Here is a 16,076-nt window from a genome sequence, read left to right as displayed (position 1 = left end):
ATTGTGATATGCAATTGTGTCATGAAATCATAAAATAATTTTTCTAACTGTGGCTTCCCTCTTTGCGTCATATAATCCTGTGACTTTCAAATTTCATTTTTGAAGTCTTTGATCTTTCTCCCTGGGCACACCATGAGTCTCCTTGTGCTTGTGTTTCACATCTTTTTCCACTTCTCTTTTACCTGTGAAAAGTCTCCTCCATCGCCTCCTTTTGTCCCATCACCTCCTCCCACCACCTTGAACTTGACAATGTCTCACCTCTGTACATACTGCTGATAACTGACATGATGAAGCATCGCAGTTCTGAGTTTACTCGGATCAATGCTTAAGCTCTTAACTTAAAGAAAGGTAAACAGGCCTGTGTTGGAGGCGTCATTCCTGAGAACAATCGGAGGCTGTTCACAGGTTCCTCCCTCAGTCAATAAGAGGCCTCCAGAGTGGGTTTCATCACACCCACAACACACTAGTACCACACAACGGCAATGGAAAGAACCATTCACTGCGTTACTATAGACACTGTTTCACTGTATCATATTCATCATCCTCACTGTCTGTTGGTTACCATTTGCTTACCTTTTGTGTAATCTTTTTTAATTCAGTCAATGTATTTTCTCCCATGACTGATTAAAAAAACAAACAAATGAAAACTAATTAGACAAACATTACTCAACAGAAATACACTTACTCTGATGGCGGGTTGTTATCACTTATTTCCTAGCAGGCCAGCCCATCATGCCTGGATGTATTAGATGACTCTGCAGATTAGGGTTAGGGTTAGGGTTGAACTGTAACCTTAAATGGGTGTTTTAGTTGCCTTAAGCCTAGGTCACATTACATGATTTTCACCACGATTTTGGTGTCGCAGAGGATCTTGAGAGCCACCTTGGGTCGGAGGTGAGTCAGCAGATAGGTCTGCCACGACGAGTCCTCATGTGTGAACAAGCCTACGAGCAAGTCGCCCCCTTGTCCGTGACTGGGACTGGATATCTGGCATGCTAGAAAACTGGAGAAGTCTGACACGACTGACAAAGAGCATCAGCCAATGAGAGGCGGGATATGTCCCACGTCAGCACGCAGGAGGACAAGCCGCAGGGTTGCCAGGTCTACTTATTAGCTGCGACTTTGGGCTTCGTTCTAAAATGGAGTTGCTTATTTGGGCTTGCGTTCTAAATGTCACCTTCCTCTATATATATCCGTCTAATAAGTTATTTAAACACATGATAGTCGCTTCTTTTGGGCTCGTTTCCATAGCACTAGTTGCTTGTTTCTCTCCCAAGATCTGGCAACACTGACGAGCCGGCAAGCAACAACAACAATGGCGGCGTTCACAGGATCACGGGCAGCGCGTTGTGGTTGGACCCAGGCCCTGGAGGCAGATCTGATTCAACACTGGGAATATCCATGCCTTTACGATGTGTCGTCTCCACATTTGGTGACATCACCGTGTTATTCTTGTGGTGTGCACACACAGGTCGTAACGCAGTTGGTGAGACTCCTGCTGACAGAAACACACGTCGCTAGGTACACTCAAAAGATTATGATAGTCTCTGCGACGCAAAATCAGGGTGAAAATCGTATAATGTGAACTAGGCTTTATCCGATCCATACCATAACAGTGTATTTTCCATTACCATGATCCCATTCTTAATTGCTATATGCACAGATATTGCAGAAAAAATTGGATGTTGGATGATAAAAAATGTCACTGAATATAATCCAGGCATTTTGGACATTCATCCAATATAAAAGATATAACTAGTGATTGAGTTGGGTGGTGCTTATGCAGCTTTTTTGACTAAATTGTACAAATGCAAGGACATTTTAGAGGGAAATAATGCTACAATCTTGATGCCATTTTGTTATTTTATTTTATCACTTTTTATTTCTATTCTCAGAAAATTCAGTCTGCTTTTGCTGTCTGTTCTCAGGTACTGAAGCCCTGCCCCTAGGCCTTTAGGGTGACGAAGAAATACTCAAACTTACTTAATTACATAAACTTAAATTTACATAAACCTAAGTACTCTTGTTATTTAACAATATAAAGTAATACTACCTTTACCTTTACTTCTCTCCATCTCTGTCCCTATTGCATTTTACTACATCAGGCTGCATTGATGAAGAGAGAAATACATTTTTGAGCTTCGTACAGAGTTTAAACTGAAATTCTCTAATAGTTCTCAGGCCTGAATTAATTACACAATCACACAATCTACACACTCACAAACATACAGCAGTTACACCTCGATCATTCAAGCAACCCATTTCAAAAGATCTGATTTGAATAATTGTGATCTGTCCATCTCTGCTGCTGGACTTAAAAGACATCAGAAGGTCTACACCAACCTGAAGGTGACAATTTGGAGCCCTGCTGATGGTGTTCTGCAAATTCTTCCTCAGGACTTTTATAAAAAAAAATTATACACAGTAACGTGTTGCATAGTTGATCATAGATTAATTGTGGTTACTGACTCCTACAAATTGAATATCTTTCTATCTATCCAGATTGATTGATTGATTGATTGATTGATTGATTGATTGATTGATTGATTGATTGATTTCTGATTTATTTTGCCAGTGATACCACACAAAGTTGCAGGGAGTTCTTGCCCAGGACAGATGGTGGACTTGTAAAGCTCCCTAGAGATTGTGGTTCTTATCCAAATCCTATGTGTGGTTAGGTTATGTCAACGAAAGCACTTTGGTTAAGGTTTACTTGAATAAACACATCCGGCATCATGCTCCAAGACACCAATGAGTATGTCAGTCATCAGCCAACCCAGAGTTGTGTCTTCAATATTATTTTGGGCCAACACTTGTTTGCAGAGAGCAGGTTAATCAGACGATAGCCATGTGTTTAATTCTAGCCATTAGAAGCTACATCTGATATAAATCGCTGCCCATCATTTTTCTCAGCACTTGTTTAAAGGTGAGAAGCCTGCTACCTTTTTTGCTTATAGAAAAAAACAATGAAGAGATAAAATGTTGAGAGATTTGTTCGCCTATTCAGATATTAGCTTTTCACCACTACTTGCGTTCATATTGGGTAATTCTCCAGCACAGTCATGCGCTGAGTTGAAAGAATGGATAGGCATGTAAAATACTTTTCACACTTTTGCCCTCAGAGTCCTCTGACAGGCTAACAATTAATGTTGGCTGCTATTTATCACAATGACAACCTTTCCCTCACCCCACAGATAGTTCTTTTCTTAGGAAACCTGTAACCTGAAGCTTCCCATAACCTGAACTTTAGTCTTGTGTTTCCATTGTTTTATAGACACAAACATTTTGGATACATGTTGTAATTATGTGAGGCAAGTTTGGGGCACACAACAATGGAAAAAATGGGTGCAACTATTGATCTCATTCATGCAATTACATTTCAAGTCAATGTCTTTAAATTAACTTTTGGTTTAGGAACTTGCAGCACTTTTAAATTTTCCTCATGGGTAAATCATTTTTTGTGGAATTCATTATCCGTTCCCACTTTTCCTGTTAAAAGCACAGGGGGACTGGAGCATGTCCCATCTGACATCAGGCAAGAGATGGGATACACCCTGAACAGGTCACCAGACTATAGCCCCATTTCCACCAAACACTTTAGGTATGGTACCTTTGACCAAAAGTAACCCTTCAGACATGGTACCTAGACTCGTTTATTGTCCAGAACAAGGCTGCAAAATAAAAAAAAGCATACTGAACTGAACCATACCACACTGCTCAATGGAAACGGGGCTTATCACAGGGCTGACACATGGAGACAGACAACCATTCATGCTCACATTCACACATATGACCAACTAAGAGTCACCAATTAACCTGCATGTCTTTGGACTGTGGGAGGAAGCCGGAGAACCCAGAGAAAACCCACACTGACACAGGGAGAATGTGCACAGCAGGGCCCCAGCCAGTTAGCAGGTTCGAACGCTGTTGCTGTAAGGCGACAGTGCTAACCATTTTAGTGGATTATGTTTCTCTATTTATCCCTTTGCTTGGATACACAGTAAAAGGCATCTTAACATTATTAGAATTTTATTGTAGGGACAAAGTGTTTAAAATGGCCAGAAGCTGCCACTTGATGGTCAGAAAGATGTAGACGAAGGTGCTGATCAGTGGTCAGCTCTAAGGAGGCAGCAGGGGTTAATGGAGGCTGTCTGATGTCTAGACGAAGCAGATAGCATCAGTCAGTCATTCCTCTGCAGCAAACAGGAGCCAAAAAAAGACTGACCATTGTCTGAAACTCACAACCCCAATAAACCTGAGGGATTTTGTTGAAAAATGCTAATCCTTCAGGATTCAGTGGTATCCAGTGTCAGATCAGAGCCAGAGCCAGAGCCAGTGTTTGGTTTGTCCACTTTGGGCTCAAAACAACATGGCAGACTCCATGGAAGAGGACCTGCACTGTATGTAGATACTTACGGCTCATTCTAAAGTAATGAAAGCACAATGATTCTTATTTGCAGGTGATTCTAAGCTAATAAAAACAAAGTAAGGATAATTATATACCATTTCTGCCAATCCTTTGTTGATAGTTACAGAGCTTCCTACACAAAAGCTGCTATATTTAATCGCTTTTGTGCTGCAAGGCAACAGCAACCACTGACCTCTGTGGACCCCCTGGGTGCAGTTGTAGATCATCTATCTCTGATAGGTGACTATAAAGGACTAGTGAACTGGATTGTCAAACTAAACTGCTAAACCTGGGGAAAAAAATAAATGTCAAGAATAACTTGACATTTATTGTTTTCCCACTTATTGTTTTCTCAATTTGTAGACATTTTTGCTGTTCTTCTTCTTTGAGTTAGCCACTAACTGCTACAAGCTACGTTTGAATCTCTTGCGGTGTGTCGCACACATGACACGTCAAAATGTCACACCTGTGCCACCCATGATCCCGTCCTGCCGGCTGTCCCATTTATACAAACATTGTTTTGGCGCCATTACTACCTCCATTCCCATCTCAGAGGCGAGACAACTCTGTCCCCCCAATCCGCAATCATACCTTTCATACAGAAATGTAATAAAGCAATAATCCCGCTTTGAACAGGCAGTGTGAAATATTGTTTGGAAAGCTGGATAGAAACAAACTCAATCAATCAATCAATCAAATCTCAGCATTTCAGCATTGCATCATGCTTTAATGGTCAAATGTGACTCATTTTTCAAAGGAATGATGATGAACTCTTATTCACGGAAACTCAGCTGAAACATGACTTACTTGCGTTTTAATATTGGCAACATTAATGAAGGTTGCTTAAAATCCACTAGGATGTTTTTCATAAAGGGATCATCTGCTTCATCCCTGATATTTTTGTTATTCCCATCTCTATCTTAACTGTTCTGCTGGAAAACACACCCCAGAAAGTGAGATTTGAAACCCAGAAATCAGGTATTGATTAGTAACCCTATCAGATCCTTACAGAGGCATTTTAGAACGAATGAAAAATCAGACGACCTTCTTCTTTTTAACCTAAAGTCTTGTGAGTACAGATCTGGAGGGCGTTAACCAGCTGAGTGTGAAAACCGTGTCCTCATCTGCCCTCTGCCTAATAGCACACACTGCTGAAGAGAGACAGAGGAATGCAGTGTAGCCAGTGTCTTCCCTCTCATCATCACAAGTCTTCTCCTCCAATTAGCAGATAAAGCATGAAAACGCTAAACTAATACTCTCTCCCTTTCCTTTAATTCTTCTTTCTATCTGTCTTTTATTTATACTGTTTGTTGCTTTTCCTCTTTCTTTGTTCTCCGTCTGTTTACTCTCTACTACAAATGCACATACAAATTACAATGAACATAATTTAAGTGGTTAAACAGGTTTCGCCTTTGTTCCAAGCTGCAGCCTGTTGTGATATATCATCCACCTTATCAAGCCTTTGAATCTATACATTTCATCTACATGTTTAAAAAAAAATAGAGTAGATACAGAGAGGGTTTACAGTAGGTGAGAGAGACGGTAGGAAATCTGGAAGACCTGTTTTATGTGTCAGTGATAAATCATAGTGTGGGTGACGCAGCTTCTTTGTGAAACTGAGGAGAAGGAACACGCCTGGAGCCAGAGTCTATACTTAAAGCTTTGTCATGACAGTTTTATGGGTTATTTGTATTATTCCAAAATAATCTGCATTACCATCAGCTACAATCTATAAATTCCAGCTTGGCATTGTTTGCGTGCATGTACATGTTCATGTGCGCACAAGTAAATTTTTCTAAGGACATACAGTTTTAGACTTTCGCCCCCGAAGTAGCTTTAAGGTGAAAATAGTCGTACTGCATTCAAACTAATAACTCCTCTTTCATGTGCATCATTTTGTCAGTTACAAACATTCTTGATCAGTGGTGTAAGGTAGGTACGACGTGCCCTAGCGCACGCTATCATGTACATATCGTCTCGTCACATGATCAAAGACTTGACATTGGGTAATACAACATACACATCACCCAGCAATCATCAGTGCATATTTGTATGTAACAAAAAAATACAAAAGAAAATAAGAAATTAGTATTTTAATGTAACAATTATAAGCGCAGATTTATAGTTCTGGAACACTTGTTTTAGAGAGTAGTTGACTCACAGTTATAGAATATGCATAGATGTTACTCACTGTCATTCAAACAACACCTGGACAGTGTCAAGGCAAAGCCAACTGCCCGTGCCGCGCTGATACGTCATCTAGCCTGTACCACACTGGGAGCCACCACAAAGACACTGCGCATTTCCACCAAGGCCCTGGTGTTCTCCGTGGCCGAGTACTGTGCACCAGTCTGGTGCCGTAGCTCCCACGTCAGGAAGCTGGACACTGCCCTCAACACTGCCCCACGGACAGTCTCCGGGTGCCTGAGAGCCACACCAACAAACCACTTACCTGTCCTCGCTGGTGTCACTACAGCCAAGGTCAGACGGGAAGCAGCAATGTTGGCCCTTGCCCGAAAGGCACAAATGAGTGAATCCTACGGAGACACCACAACGCATGCGCCTCAAGTCCCGACACCCCTTTGCCACACATGCCCAAGGACTGCTCCGCACAATACCAACTGTCACCTCCAAAGCTTCCTGGGTCAAGGCAAGATGGAGGGACAGTGGAAGTCAGCAGAACCATGTAGGCTTCACCGCTTTATTGAAGATCCCATGGACGTCATTGGCCAGCATCTGTCCTGACAGCAATGAACAACCCTCAACCGCTTGAGGACAGGTGTAGGATGCTTCAGTGCAGCAATGCAGAAATGGGGCCTTGTGGACGGTGCCCACTGCAAATGCGGGGATCAATTACAAACCGTAGAACATATAATAAGCAGCTGCCCCATATACCGGCCACCGAATGGTGATGGTGGTCTAATCAACCTGAATGATGACACACTGGACTGACTTGCATCAACGGAGCTGACAGTCTAAGGACGTATGCCAGAAGACTATTACAAAAAAGAAAAAATAATCATGACAGAGATGAGTTTGCCCTTTTCACTTGCATATATTGCAAATTATGATGTTTTTAATTGAAGACGTGTATTTTTTCAAGGTGTCAATTACTCGTAGGGGCCCATTCTCCACCCAACGCATTGTTGGAGGGTCCACTCTCTCTACGCCTATAAGTCTATAAGCCTATAAGAAGACAGAAACATGGACATTTTTAATGGCAACCAAATGTTCTAAGTCTGCAACAACCTCAGTAATTGTTAAAAACATCACTTATTTTCATACCCTTTTGTTGTTTGGTACTTTAATAAAAAATAATAATATTATTATTATGTAGGAGAATAATGAAAAGAACATAGAAAACACGTGTGGTTTTGGAACATTACAAATTGTCAAGGTGTGTCAAATATCAATAGCAGTACTCTTTATGTTGTTAGTCATTATAATAATCTCAGTGGGAGCTATTTAAACCTGTGTCACCCTGTAGTCACAGTACAGGTTCACACAGTTTGTTTAGGATGAATTATGTTTGAGCTAATGAAGGTATGCTTCACTGCAGTTTGGCTTTAGGCCAAGTTTAGAGCTCATGAAAAAAGTAAAGACACATATGCTTGTGCATCAGGGGCGGAGCCTGAGGAAGGGTGTTGGCAGTATTTAGGAAAAAACTGTGAATAGTTGGAGTGCACTGAGCACATAGGTGGACAGTGGACAAGTAGAATATGCTGACTGCTGAATGCTGAATGACCAAACACAAATTTCATGCAGCCACATTTTAATCATATGAGGAGTGAGTGTTTCATATTCAAAGATTGTGGGTGGAGTGTCATTTTAATGTCATTCTTAATGGTATGATTGTGTTTGCTTAATAAAAGCACGACAAAAGTAGCACTGGCCAATTTTAAGAGCTGTAATTAAATGTTAATCATCAAATAAGGAGCTGGAAGACCTGGTTCAGTGGCTCCAGTCTGTCCACCTCAGGAAAAACAGAGGCCAATCTTACAAAAGGTTTCTATGTAAAATCTCAGGAAAACATTTTGCAGTGGACAAAGGCTACTCAGGAACAGTACCATACTTTACTTTAGAATGAGCTGTTTATTTTTACATGTTGAGCAGCTTCTCTCACACAGAGTCTGCCATGTTGTTCTACAGTAGCCCAGAGCGGACAAGCCAAACACGGGGTTTATAGGGCCAGCCATAGTTCCCCTACACACTTGAATCCACTAAAACCTACACACTAGACCTTTAAAGGTCCCATATTATTGAGATATTCAGGTTCATACTTACATATATTACATCTTACATATTTTGGGTTTCTACTATGTTTACAAGCTTCAGTGTTCAAAAAAACACACCATTTTTCTCACTGTCTGCCTGAACATACCTGTGATAAGCCTTTGTCTTTATAGGCCATTTCACTGGAATTACATCTCGAGGCAACAGCTTGGGTCAGTGTTTACTTCCTGTCAGCTGTTGTCATTCACATTCACTGCAAAACATTCCAAGAAAAAATACACAATGACCCATTTAGAGTGTTTATGTTTCAATCAGTCTATGTGGTATACTTGTGACTTCACAAATTCACAGAAATCCTGAAGGCTCATTTGAAGGTGCAGTTTCTGAAAATGATCTGTGTGCATTTCTCCGTGGACTGAGTGTTTCGACACTTTCCCAGTGTTTGTATAGCACATGTACCTGCTGTATTTTTAAAAGGATAGGGAAATCTAACTTATGATAATATGGGACCTTTAATAACGGGTTGCTTTTCAGACTGACCACCTTTACCATGGACTTCTACGTCAAGTAAGCCGGTAAGTCACTGTCTTTTCATTCTTATGTGATTACTTGCTCTATCCTTGAAAAGCACCTGATCTTTTACAATCACCACCACCTACCTTCCTGGTTCAGCATGTTAGGAAAAGTAGGGGGAGCATCAGCTTCATTAAGTTTAATCCTATAGGCATTATGGATATCTGTAGCAATATTGATGGCAAACCATCCAATAGTTGTTGAAATACAGAGACAAAAACACAAGGAGTGCTTCACCGGATCACAAAACTAGCAAATGTTTGCATACTAACACACTAAACTAAGATGGTGAGCAAACAGTGTACCTGTTCAACAGCACCATGTTAGCATTCTGGTGCTAGCATTAGCTTGAACAACTGCTGTGTTCAGGCCTCACAGAGTGGCTGACATCGTTGTTGACTCTTTCGTTACTCTAGAAATTAAATTATACATTTGTGGTCCATTTTTAAGGGTTTATATCTTCAGTAGGAAGCAGCAGGCGTAAGGGAACCATAGAGAGGTCACGAAGTTGGAAAGACAGACAGACCAACACCTTGTTGGTTTTTGTCTCCTCGTGGGATAGGTTTACAATAATGAAAATAAAGATCGACATCAGCCTCATGCTAGAATAGCAGACAGGCTGGTTCCCCCCTGTTGGGCTGAACCTCCTGTAGGGTTGTTATATTTATTGTGCAACACTAGCCGTCCTGGAATATTACCAACTGACAGTTGTTTAACCTGCACAGGGTATTGTACCAGCTCTTTTATCACAGCTTGCCATGCTCTACTGTGGTATAATTATACTCTTCAAAAATGTAAGCCAACCAGTAGGACTAACTAGACCAGATCAGAAAAGTTCCTATTATATTCAGTATAAACAGAGTCTACATCAGTGCAGAATTTTCTCACGGTTTATAATGACACATAGGCCTCGGGTTTAACAGCAGTAAACCTACGATATCAGACCATAATGCCCAGGTGGTTTGTTTTTACTCAACAAAATCCTCCATTCAGGTTTGACAAGTGCATCACCACCTGTTACAACAAACTGACAAACAAATATTTTCCCCTTTATGTTGAGAAACTTTAGACAGGGTGTGCAGACTGCAAATAAACAAAACTGTATCGTGCATGCTACACTCAGTGGTCTTTGTAGCAAACACTTGTAGTATTATACTGATGCCGTAAGAAACACTACAATAGCTAAATAAATAACAGGGCAACACAAACCACTGTAAGCAGCACAGGTGATGTACTGTAAATGAAAACAGTAGGTTTGGACATGCTTCCTGTGATCATGGGTGGATTACAAAACAGGCCTACCAGGGCCAGGGGCTGAAGTTTCAAGGGGCCCCTGGCCTTCACTTGCAAAATGTCACTCAAATTAACATGTACCAACCATGACGAGACTCAAAATGACCACAAAAAAGACAAAATCACCAAAAAAAGACATAAATCACCTGAAGGTGACACAAAATTACCTCAGTAAAATATAAAATTACCTAAAGAGACCCAAACAACAACAAAAAGACACAAAGCAACCACAATGAGATGCAAAATGACTACGAAGCAGCGCAAAATAACAAAAAAAAGACATAAAATTACCTCAAGGAGACACAAAATTACCTCATTAAAATACAAAAACAACCTAGAGAGACCCAAACAACAACAAAAAGACACAAAACAACCACAACAGGACGCAAAATGACCACAAAGAGACATAAAACAACCACTAGGAGATGCAAAATGACTACAAAGCAGCACAAAATAACAAAAAAATAGACATAAAATTACCTAAAGGAGACACAAAATTACCACAAAAAGACACAAAACACCACAAAAAGATGCATAAAGAGATGCAAAACCACCACAAAGTCTATGTCGCTTGCTCCTACATAGGAGAGGTGGACGGCCCTTTGTACATTTGTGCCATATGGGGCCCATTGTCCCATAATCCACCCATGCTTGTGACAAATAAAACCATGTCCTAACTGCATTATTATGCTTCAAAACTGGTACATCAAGTCCACACATCTAGTTAAGAATAAGATTGTCCTCATCAATTTGTGTTGATGATAAATATCCACAGTTCGGGCCTCTTCATATTAACACAACGCAGACAACACTGGAGTCCAGTGCTTACATAAAGAGAGCAGAAACATCTGAAACAAGTGCCAGCATTAGTGCTGAGGAGAGAAGGTATGTTGCGTCACCACTGTATCTGTGGCTTGCAGCTAGTGAAAACAAGCTCATGGCTGCTAGGACTCTGAGCTATGAAGCGCATGTGGCTTATCTACAGCTGTATTTCAGCAAGTGGTCTATTTCTGTTTCCCATATGAGGGTGTGTTGTCTTTTGAAGCAACAATAGAAATGCTTAGTGAAGAGTACAATTCATTCCTGTGTGTTTAAGACAAATAAGTATGTACATTGTTGTGGAGACAGTGAAGGGCTGGAGCACATAAATGCACATGGTAATTTTCTTCAAGTTGATCCTGTTGCACCTAGTTTGAGCCGAGCCTGTGAAAGTCGCGGTGAGTGTTTGGTGTGACATCTCACAGATGAAGATGTCCAGATACTAACCGTGTAGAGTTAAGGTTTGTTAGCTCTCTCATTCCTCTCTCACTCCTTTTAATAGATTTCTTTTTTCTCATAAAATGTGTATTTGAATGTTTTTCTAGCCCCTGCTATAAACAACACACTCCATTTTCTGACCACACACGACCTTTGTCTTATATCTGTGTGTTTCTATTAAACTTCTGTGAATTAAATCTTTTGTGCCACTGTCATTGCTCACTATGACTAAACCTTTATTATTCTCTGGACCTGCTGCAGCGTGCAATGAAATACACAGTCGTGGCAGCTTTTTATTATTTCCTGTGTGGCCATGTGGACGGTTGATTAGTTAGGATGTACGACAGTCGTCAACAGCCACCCATCATAAAGGTTTATTGTCTGCGACATCCCAAATTCTGCTTGCCAATTCCACTATTTCACCAGCCGTGGATACAAAAGGTTTCAATTGTACTCATGGCCGCACTTGACCTTTGGCAGCATGACTCATTTATTTCTTTTTTGTGTGATGGGATACACGGTATTGCAAAAATCACAAACTTAAGAAACATGACCAGAAAAAAAAATATAATTTGGCAATTTTTTTTCTTACAATTTAAATATGAAATTAAAAAATAAATCAAATTTGCAGTTATTGCTAAATGATTGTGTGTGTGTGTGTGTGTGTGTGTGTGTGTGTGTGTGTGTGTGTGTGTGTGTGTGTGTGTGTGAGGAGTCAGTACTTTGCCTGATGCCCTGCAGTTGTTTTTCCTCCTTTCCTGCAGTTTCTCAGGTGAGTCCCGCCTCCCTCCCCGCATCCGATTGGCCCACAGGACTCATCCCCTACTGTCATTGGCTGTGCCGCGCAGTGACTGTCACCTCCAGGTAGCAGGTCCATACTTGAGCTCAGGTAAAGCTACCTGTGCGGCAGAACAGAGGGGAGGGCTGAGGAATTACCACGTAGTTTTCAGCTTTAGTAAGGCGCATTTCACAGTAATAACTCTGTATGCACTTATAGAAATAAATCTCCCTTCTGAATTTTGGTTTTAAGAATTCATTTAAATGGCAGCGAGGGTAGGACAGGCCATGAATCCGCCGCATACGACAGAAGAAAGGGCGGTTTTCACGCAGCTGAAGCCGGTGAGGATGCCGGGGGCGGACAGCGCAGAGGAGGTGGCCGTGTTTGAGGACGTCAAACCCGGGGTGAGAGTCTCCGCCGACCCGCTGAGGACGGCCGGACCCCCCGGTTCACCGGGAGCCCGGCCTCTCCGGGTATTTTAACCACTTTTCTTCATCTCTTACCTTCACTTTCATGTTTTAACAGACAGCATGACTGCAGGTGCTGCTTCAGTCATAATAAAAGGGCGTTTTGGGTATACACAAAGCCGCTAATAAGCAGTGAATAATCGCAGAGCTGCATGTTTTGCAGGAGGCAGCTCACCTGTGCAGGTTAAAGTCCTTCACAGACACCTGACATGTTAGAAAACGCTGGTAAAGTTCACCTGGAAGCTATTTGGAGCAAAGTGACAGCTCTGCAACACAAATTATTCAAATCTAACTTTATTTGTGCTTCTGAAATGCAAGGTAGATTGGTTTTAGTGGATTTAGTTTGTTGCTATTTTGTTTTTAAGATTTTTATACAGATACAGACACTTCCATTAATTGTATTTGTGCTAAATATATTGTGTAGTTACTTTCTCTTAAATAATTTCCATCACTGTTAGCATATTTACAGGAAAGCAACAAAATGTGTATTGTAGTTTTTAATTGTTGGGGTTTATTTGCCAACAAACAAGCAATATATATGTATACCTGCTGTGCCGTGCTGATATGAATGTGTTGTTAAATTAATACTTACACTTATTTTTATTATGCGAGGCTACACACACTATGTTTAATCAGAGAGGAGCTGAGGACACACTGTTTGTTTTACTCGAATGATAATGACTGACCCTGCCTGCAGAAGCAATTCAGTCATGGGATTTGATCACATGATGGAGAGAAGCAGGTTGAATTTTAGACAAGTCTGCAATATGGCCCTCTCTCCATCCATCCATCAGTCCATCCATCCATCAAGGCATTCCTCCGTAGATCTGTCTGTCCAAGATAATCAGCAAATAGTTGTCACTCTGATGCCAGATATGTGCTTGAACATCTCAGGAAGTGTCACGTTTTGGCGGAGGATTGTGTCCCTAATTAATCGCAGAAAATTAGTGATACAAAAGGACAAACAGCCATCCACCACCTTCTTTGTCAAACACGAACAACAGCGGAGACATGACAGCTGCATTAAAGTTATATGTCTGCGAAATGTACGTCAGCCCTGCACGGTCACAACAGAGTGCAAACAGAAACCAGAAGCCTTTGTACAGTGATGAGTTTGGCCCTCTGCCAGGTGTTTGGTAAACAGGCGACAGACCCTGAGACCTGAGGCTAAAAACTGCTCTGCTCCTCTGTGGATCCCACATGGCCAGCAGCGCTGAGCCCCCAGTGGATTGGATGGGTTAAAGATGTTTGTTCGGGCTTTCATTTTGGTTTTTCTATTCCGATGCATGCATTTTCGTGTGTTCCTCACAAGGCGTCATGCGTTGAGTAGGCCGGGATCACGCTGTTGATTTTTATGCAAACATGGAAGGAAAGCGGTCACGTGCTGGAGCTGTTTTTGAACTGACTTTATTGGCACTGTCAGGTGGACAGGTGCGATTGTAGAAGCTAACCAATGTTATGTCTTGTATTTCTTTGGATAAATTCACATTATGACATATAATTACATTGAATAGGATGAATATTTATGCTGTTTTAGTTTCAGTTCAAGACAAAACATTTTGTAAGTGCTCAATTATCAAATCAGCAGTTGGTCTCTTAGTACTTCTGTATACAGGTTTTCATCCCGTGTCTTCTGCGTGATGTAAAAAACACTGTGTACCTTCTCTGCCTCGCTTGCAGCAGATAAATGTAGGTCAGAATGACATCGTAAACAGAAGTATTTTATAGCCTAAATGAACTGGTTTGTATGCTTGTTGGATTGCATGAATCAACCGCAATGTAATGCAGCCAGAAACACTTGAGCATGAGCACAACTGCACATAAAGTTGTTAATCATTGATTTGAGCATCATAAGACGAGATGTCTTGTTTGCAGGAGGATCCTCTAATAGTCAGACCTGTTGCTTCAAAAGACACCTTACAAGTTTATATTTTTAACATGAAAACATGTCATACATCCTCTCTACAACAACATGGGTTATGTCACTTTTGTTGTTTGCTCTGAAGTTTTGCTCAAAACAAAATGGCCAACATTCAACTGCTTTTTCTCACCTTTCTCATCGCTGTAACACGCTGTGCTTGATCTTATGCAAAACATGACTTTGTCAGGAACAAAGAAGTCAGGTTAAGTAAAATAGTTGCCCCCGCAGGCAAATGAAAGCAGCCGCAGTGAGAGGGTTTACCTTATGTGCTCTTGAGTCGCTGCAAACGCGAGTGAAGACGGTTTATTAAAGGCATTCCTCACAGATCTGAGGTTGCTCTCTTTCATTTTCTCTTACCCCCCATTCATCCCCTCTCTTCTCCTGTCTCAGACACAGAGTGTCCGACTCAAACAAAGCACAACAGAGAGTTCTGGGTTTAAAAAAAAAAAAGTGTCTGTTTCTTGTCTTTACGTTCTCTTTTTTAACCCTCTGAGACATGTCTTTGTGTCATTGTGTTGCTGTTTTAAAACGCGCTTAACTAAGCCGGTGTCGTGACAGCAGTATGTTGCCCGACCTGTCTGAGCAGGGCCCGCATCTCCATAGGCCGCCTTGAGGCAATGGGGAGGATGATTAAGGGCCGACCTCATGAGAAAGTCACAGCAGCAGTGAAAGGCTCATGAGGCTCCCGTCACATGCAGGTCTTTGGTTCGCTCAAGTGTTGTTGTCTTCACGGTTCTTATCGGGGAAGGAAAATATTTTACTACAGAGAATTTGTCAAAAACCTGTCTGTTAATGAACTCACTGATCTTTAGGTCTTGAGCTCTTCCATAAAAGCAGAGTGGTTTTCTTTTAAACCTGCATCTATTGATCTTTTGGCCTCTTGGGTGCAGGGCAACAAGCTGTAAAGTCATCTTATAAAGTCCCTTTTTCAAAGGTCTATGAACATAGCACAGGCAGAACACTTCAGAGCTTTGTTTTCTTCCTCAGCAGTTTGTTGAGTTTGAGTTGCGAGTTTTGTGCTTGGATAGATCAGGGCTGATCAAATCAAATTTCATTAGAGGAGCAGCTCCTGCAGAGTGAAAGCAAAATTTTTAGAGCCAGCCCTGGACCATGAGGTGCACCGTTTTCATGGGAACGCAGCCGTTT

At 41.3% G+C, this 16,076-nt stretch overlaps 1 protein-coding gene across 2 annotated transcripts in view; it reads left to right on the top strand.

Moving 5' to 3' along the window:
* Positions 1-12,648: 12,648 nt before the first annotated feature.
* The window catches only part of klf5l (Kruppel-like factor 5 like), a 29,800-nt gene continuing 26,372 nt past the window's right edge, over positions 12,649-16,076 (top strand). Inside the window, exon 1 of one of the 2 annotated variants that reach the window (XM_049593102.1) lies at positions 12,649-12,946. In XM_049593102.1, coding sequence (XP_049449059.1) covers positions 12,806-12,946 — 141 coding nt within the window. In that variant the 5' untranslated portion in view covers positions 12,649-12,805. Of the gene's footprint in view, positions 13,016-16,076 lie in introns of both variants that reach the window. The other variant, XM_049593101.1, reaches the window with a different exon arrangement.

Source organism: Epinephelus fuscoguttatus, linkage group LG12 (assembly GCF_011397635.1).
Source record: "Epinephelus fuscoguttatus linkage group LG12, E.fuscoguttatus.final_Chr_v1".
NCBI classification, from domain to species: Eukaryota; Metazoa; Chordata; class Actinopteri; order Perciformes; family Serranidae; genus Epinephelus; species Epinephelus fuscoguttatus.
This window is presented reverse-complemented; position numbering and strand designations above follow the sequence as displayed.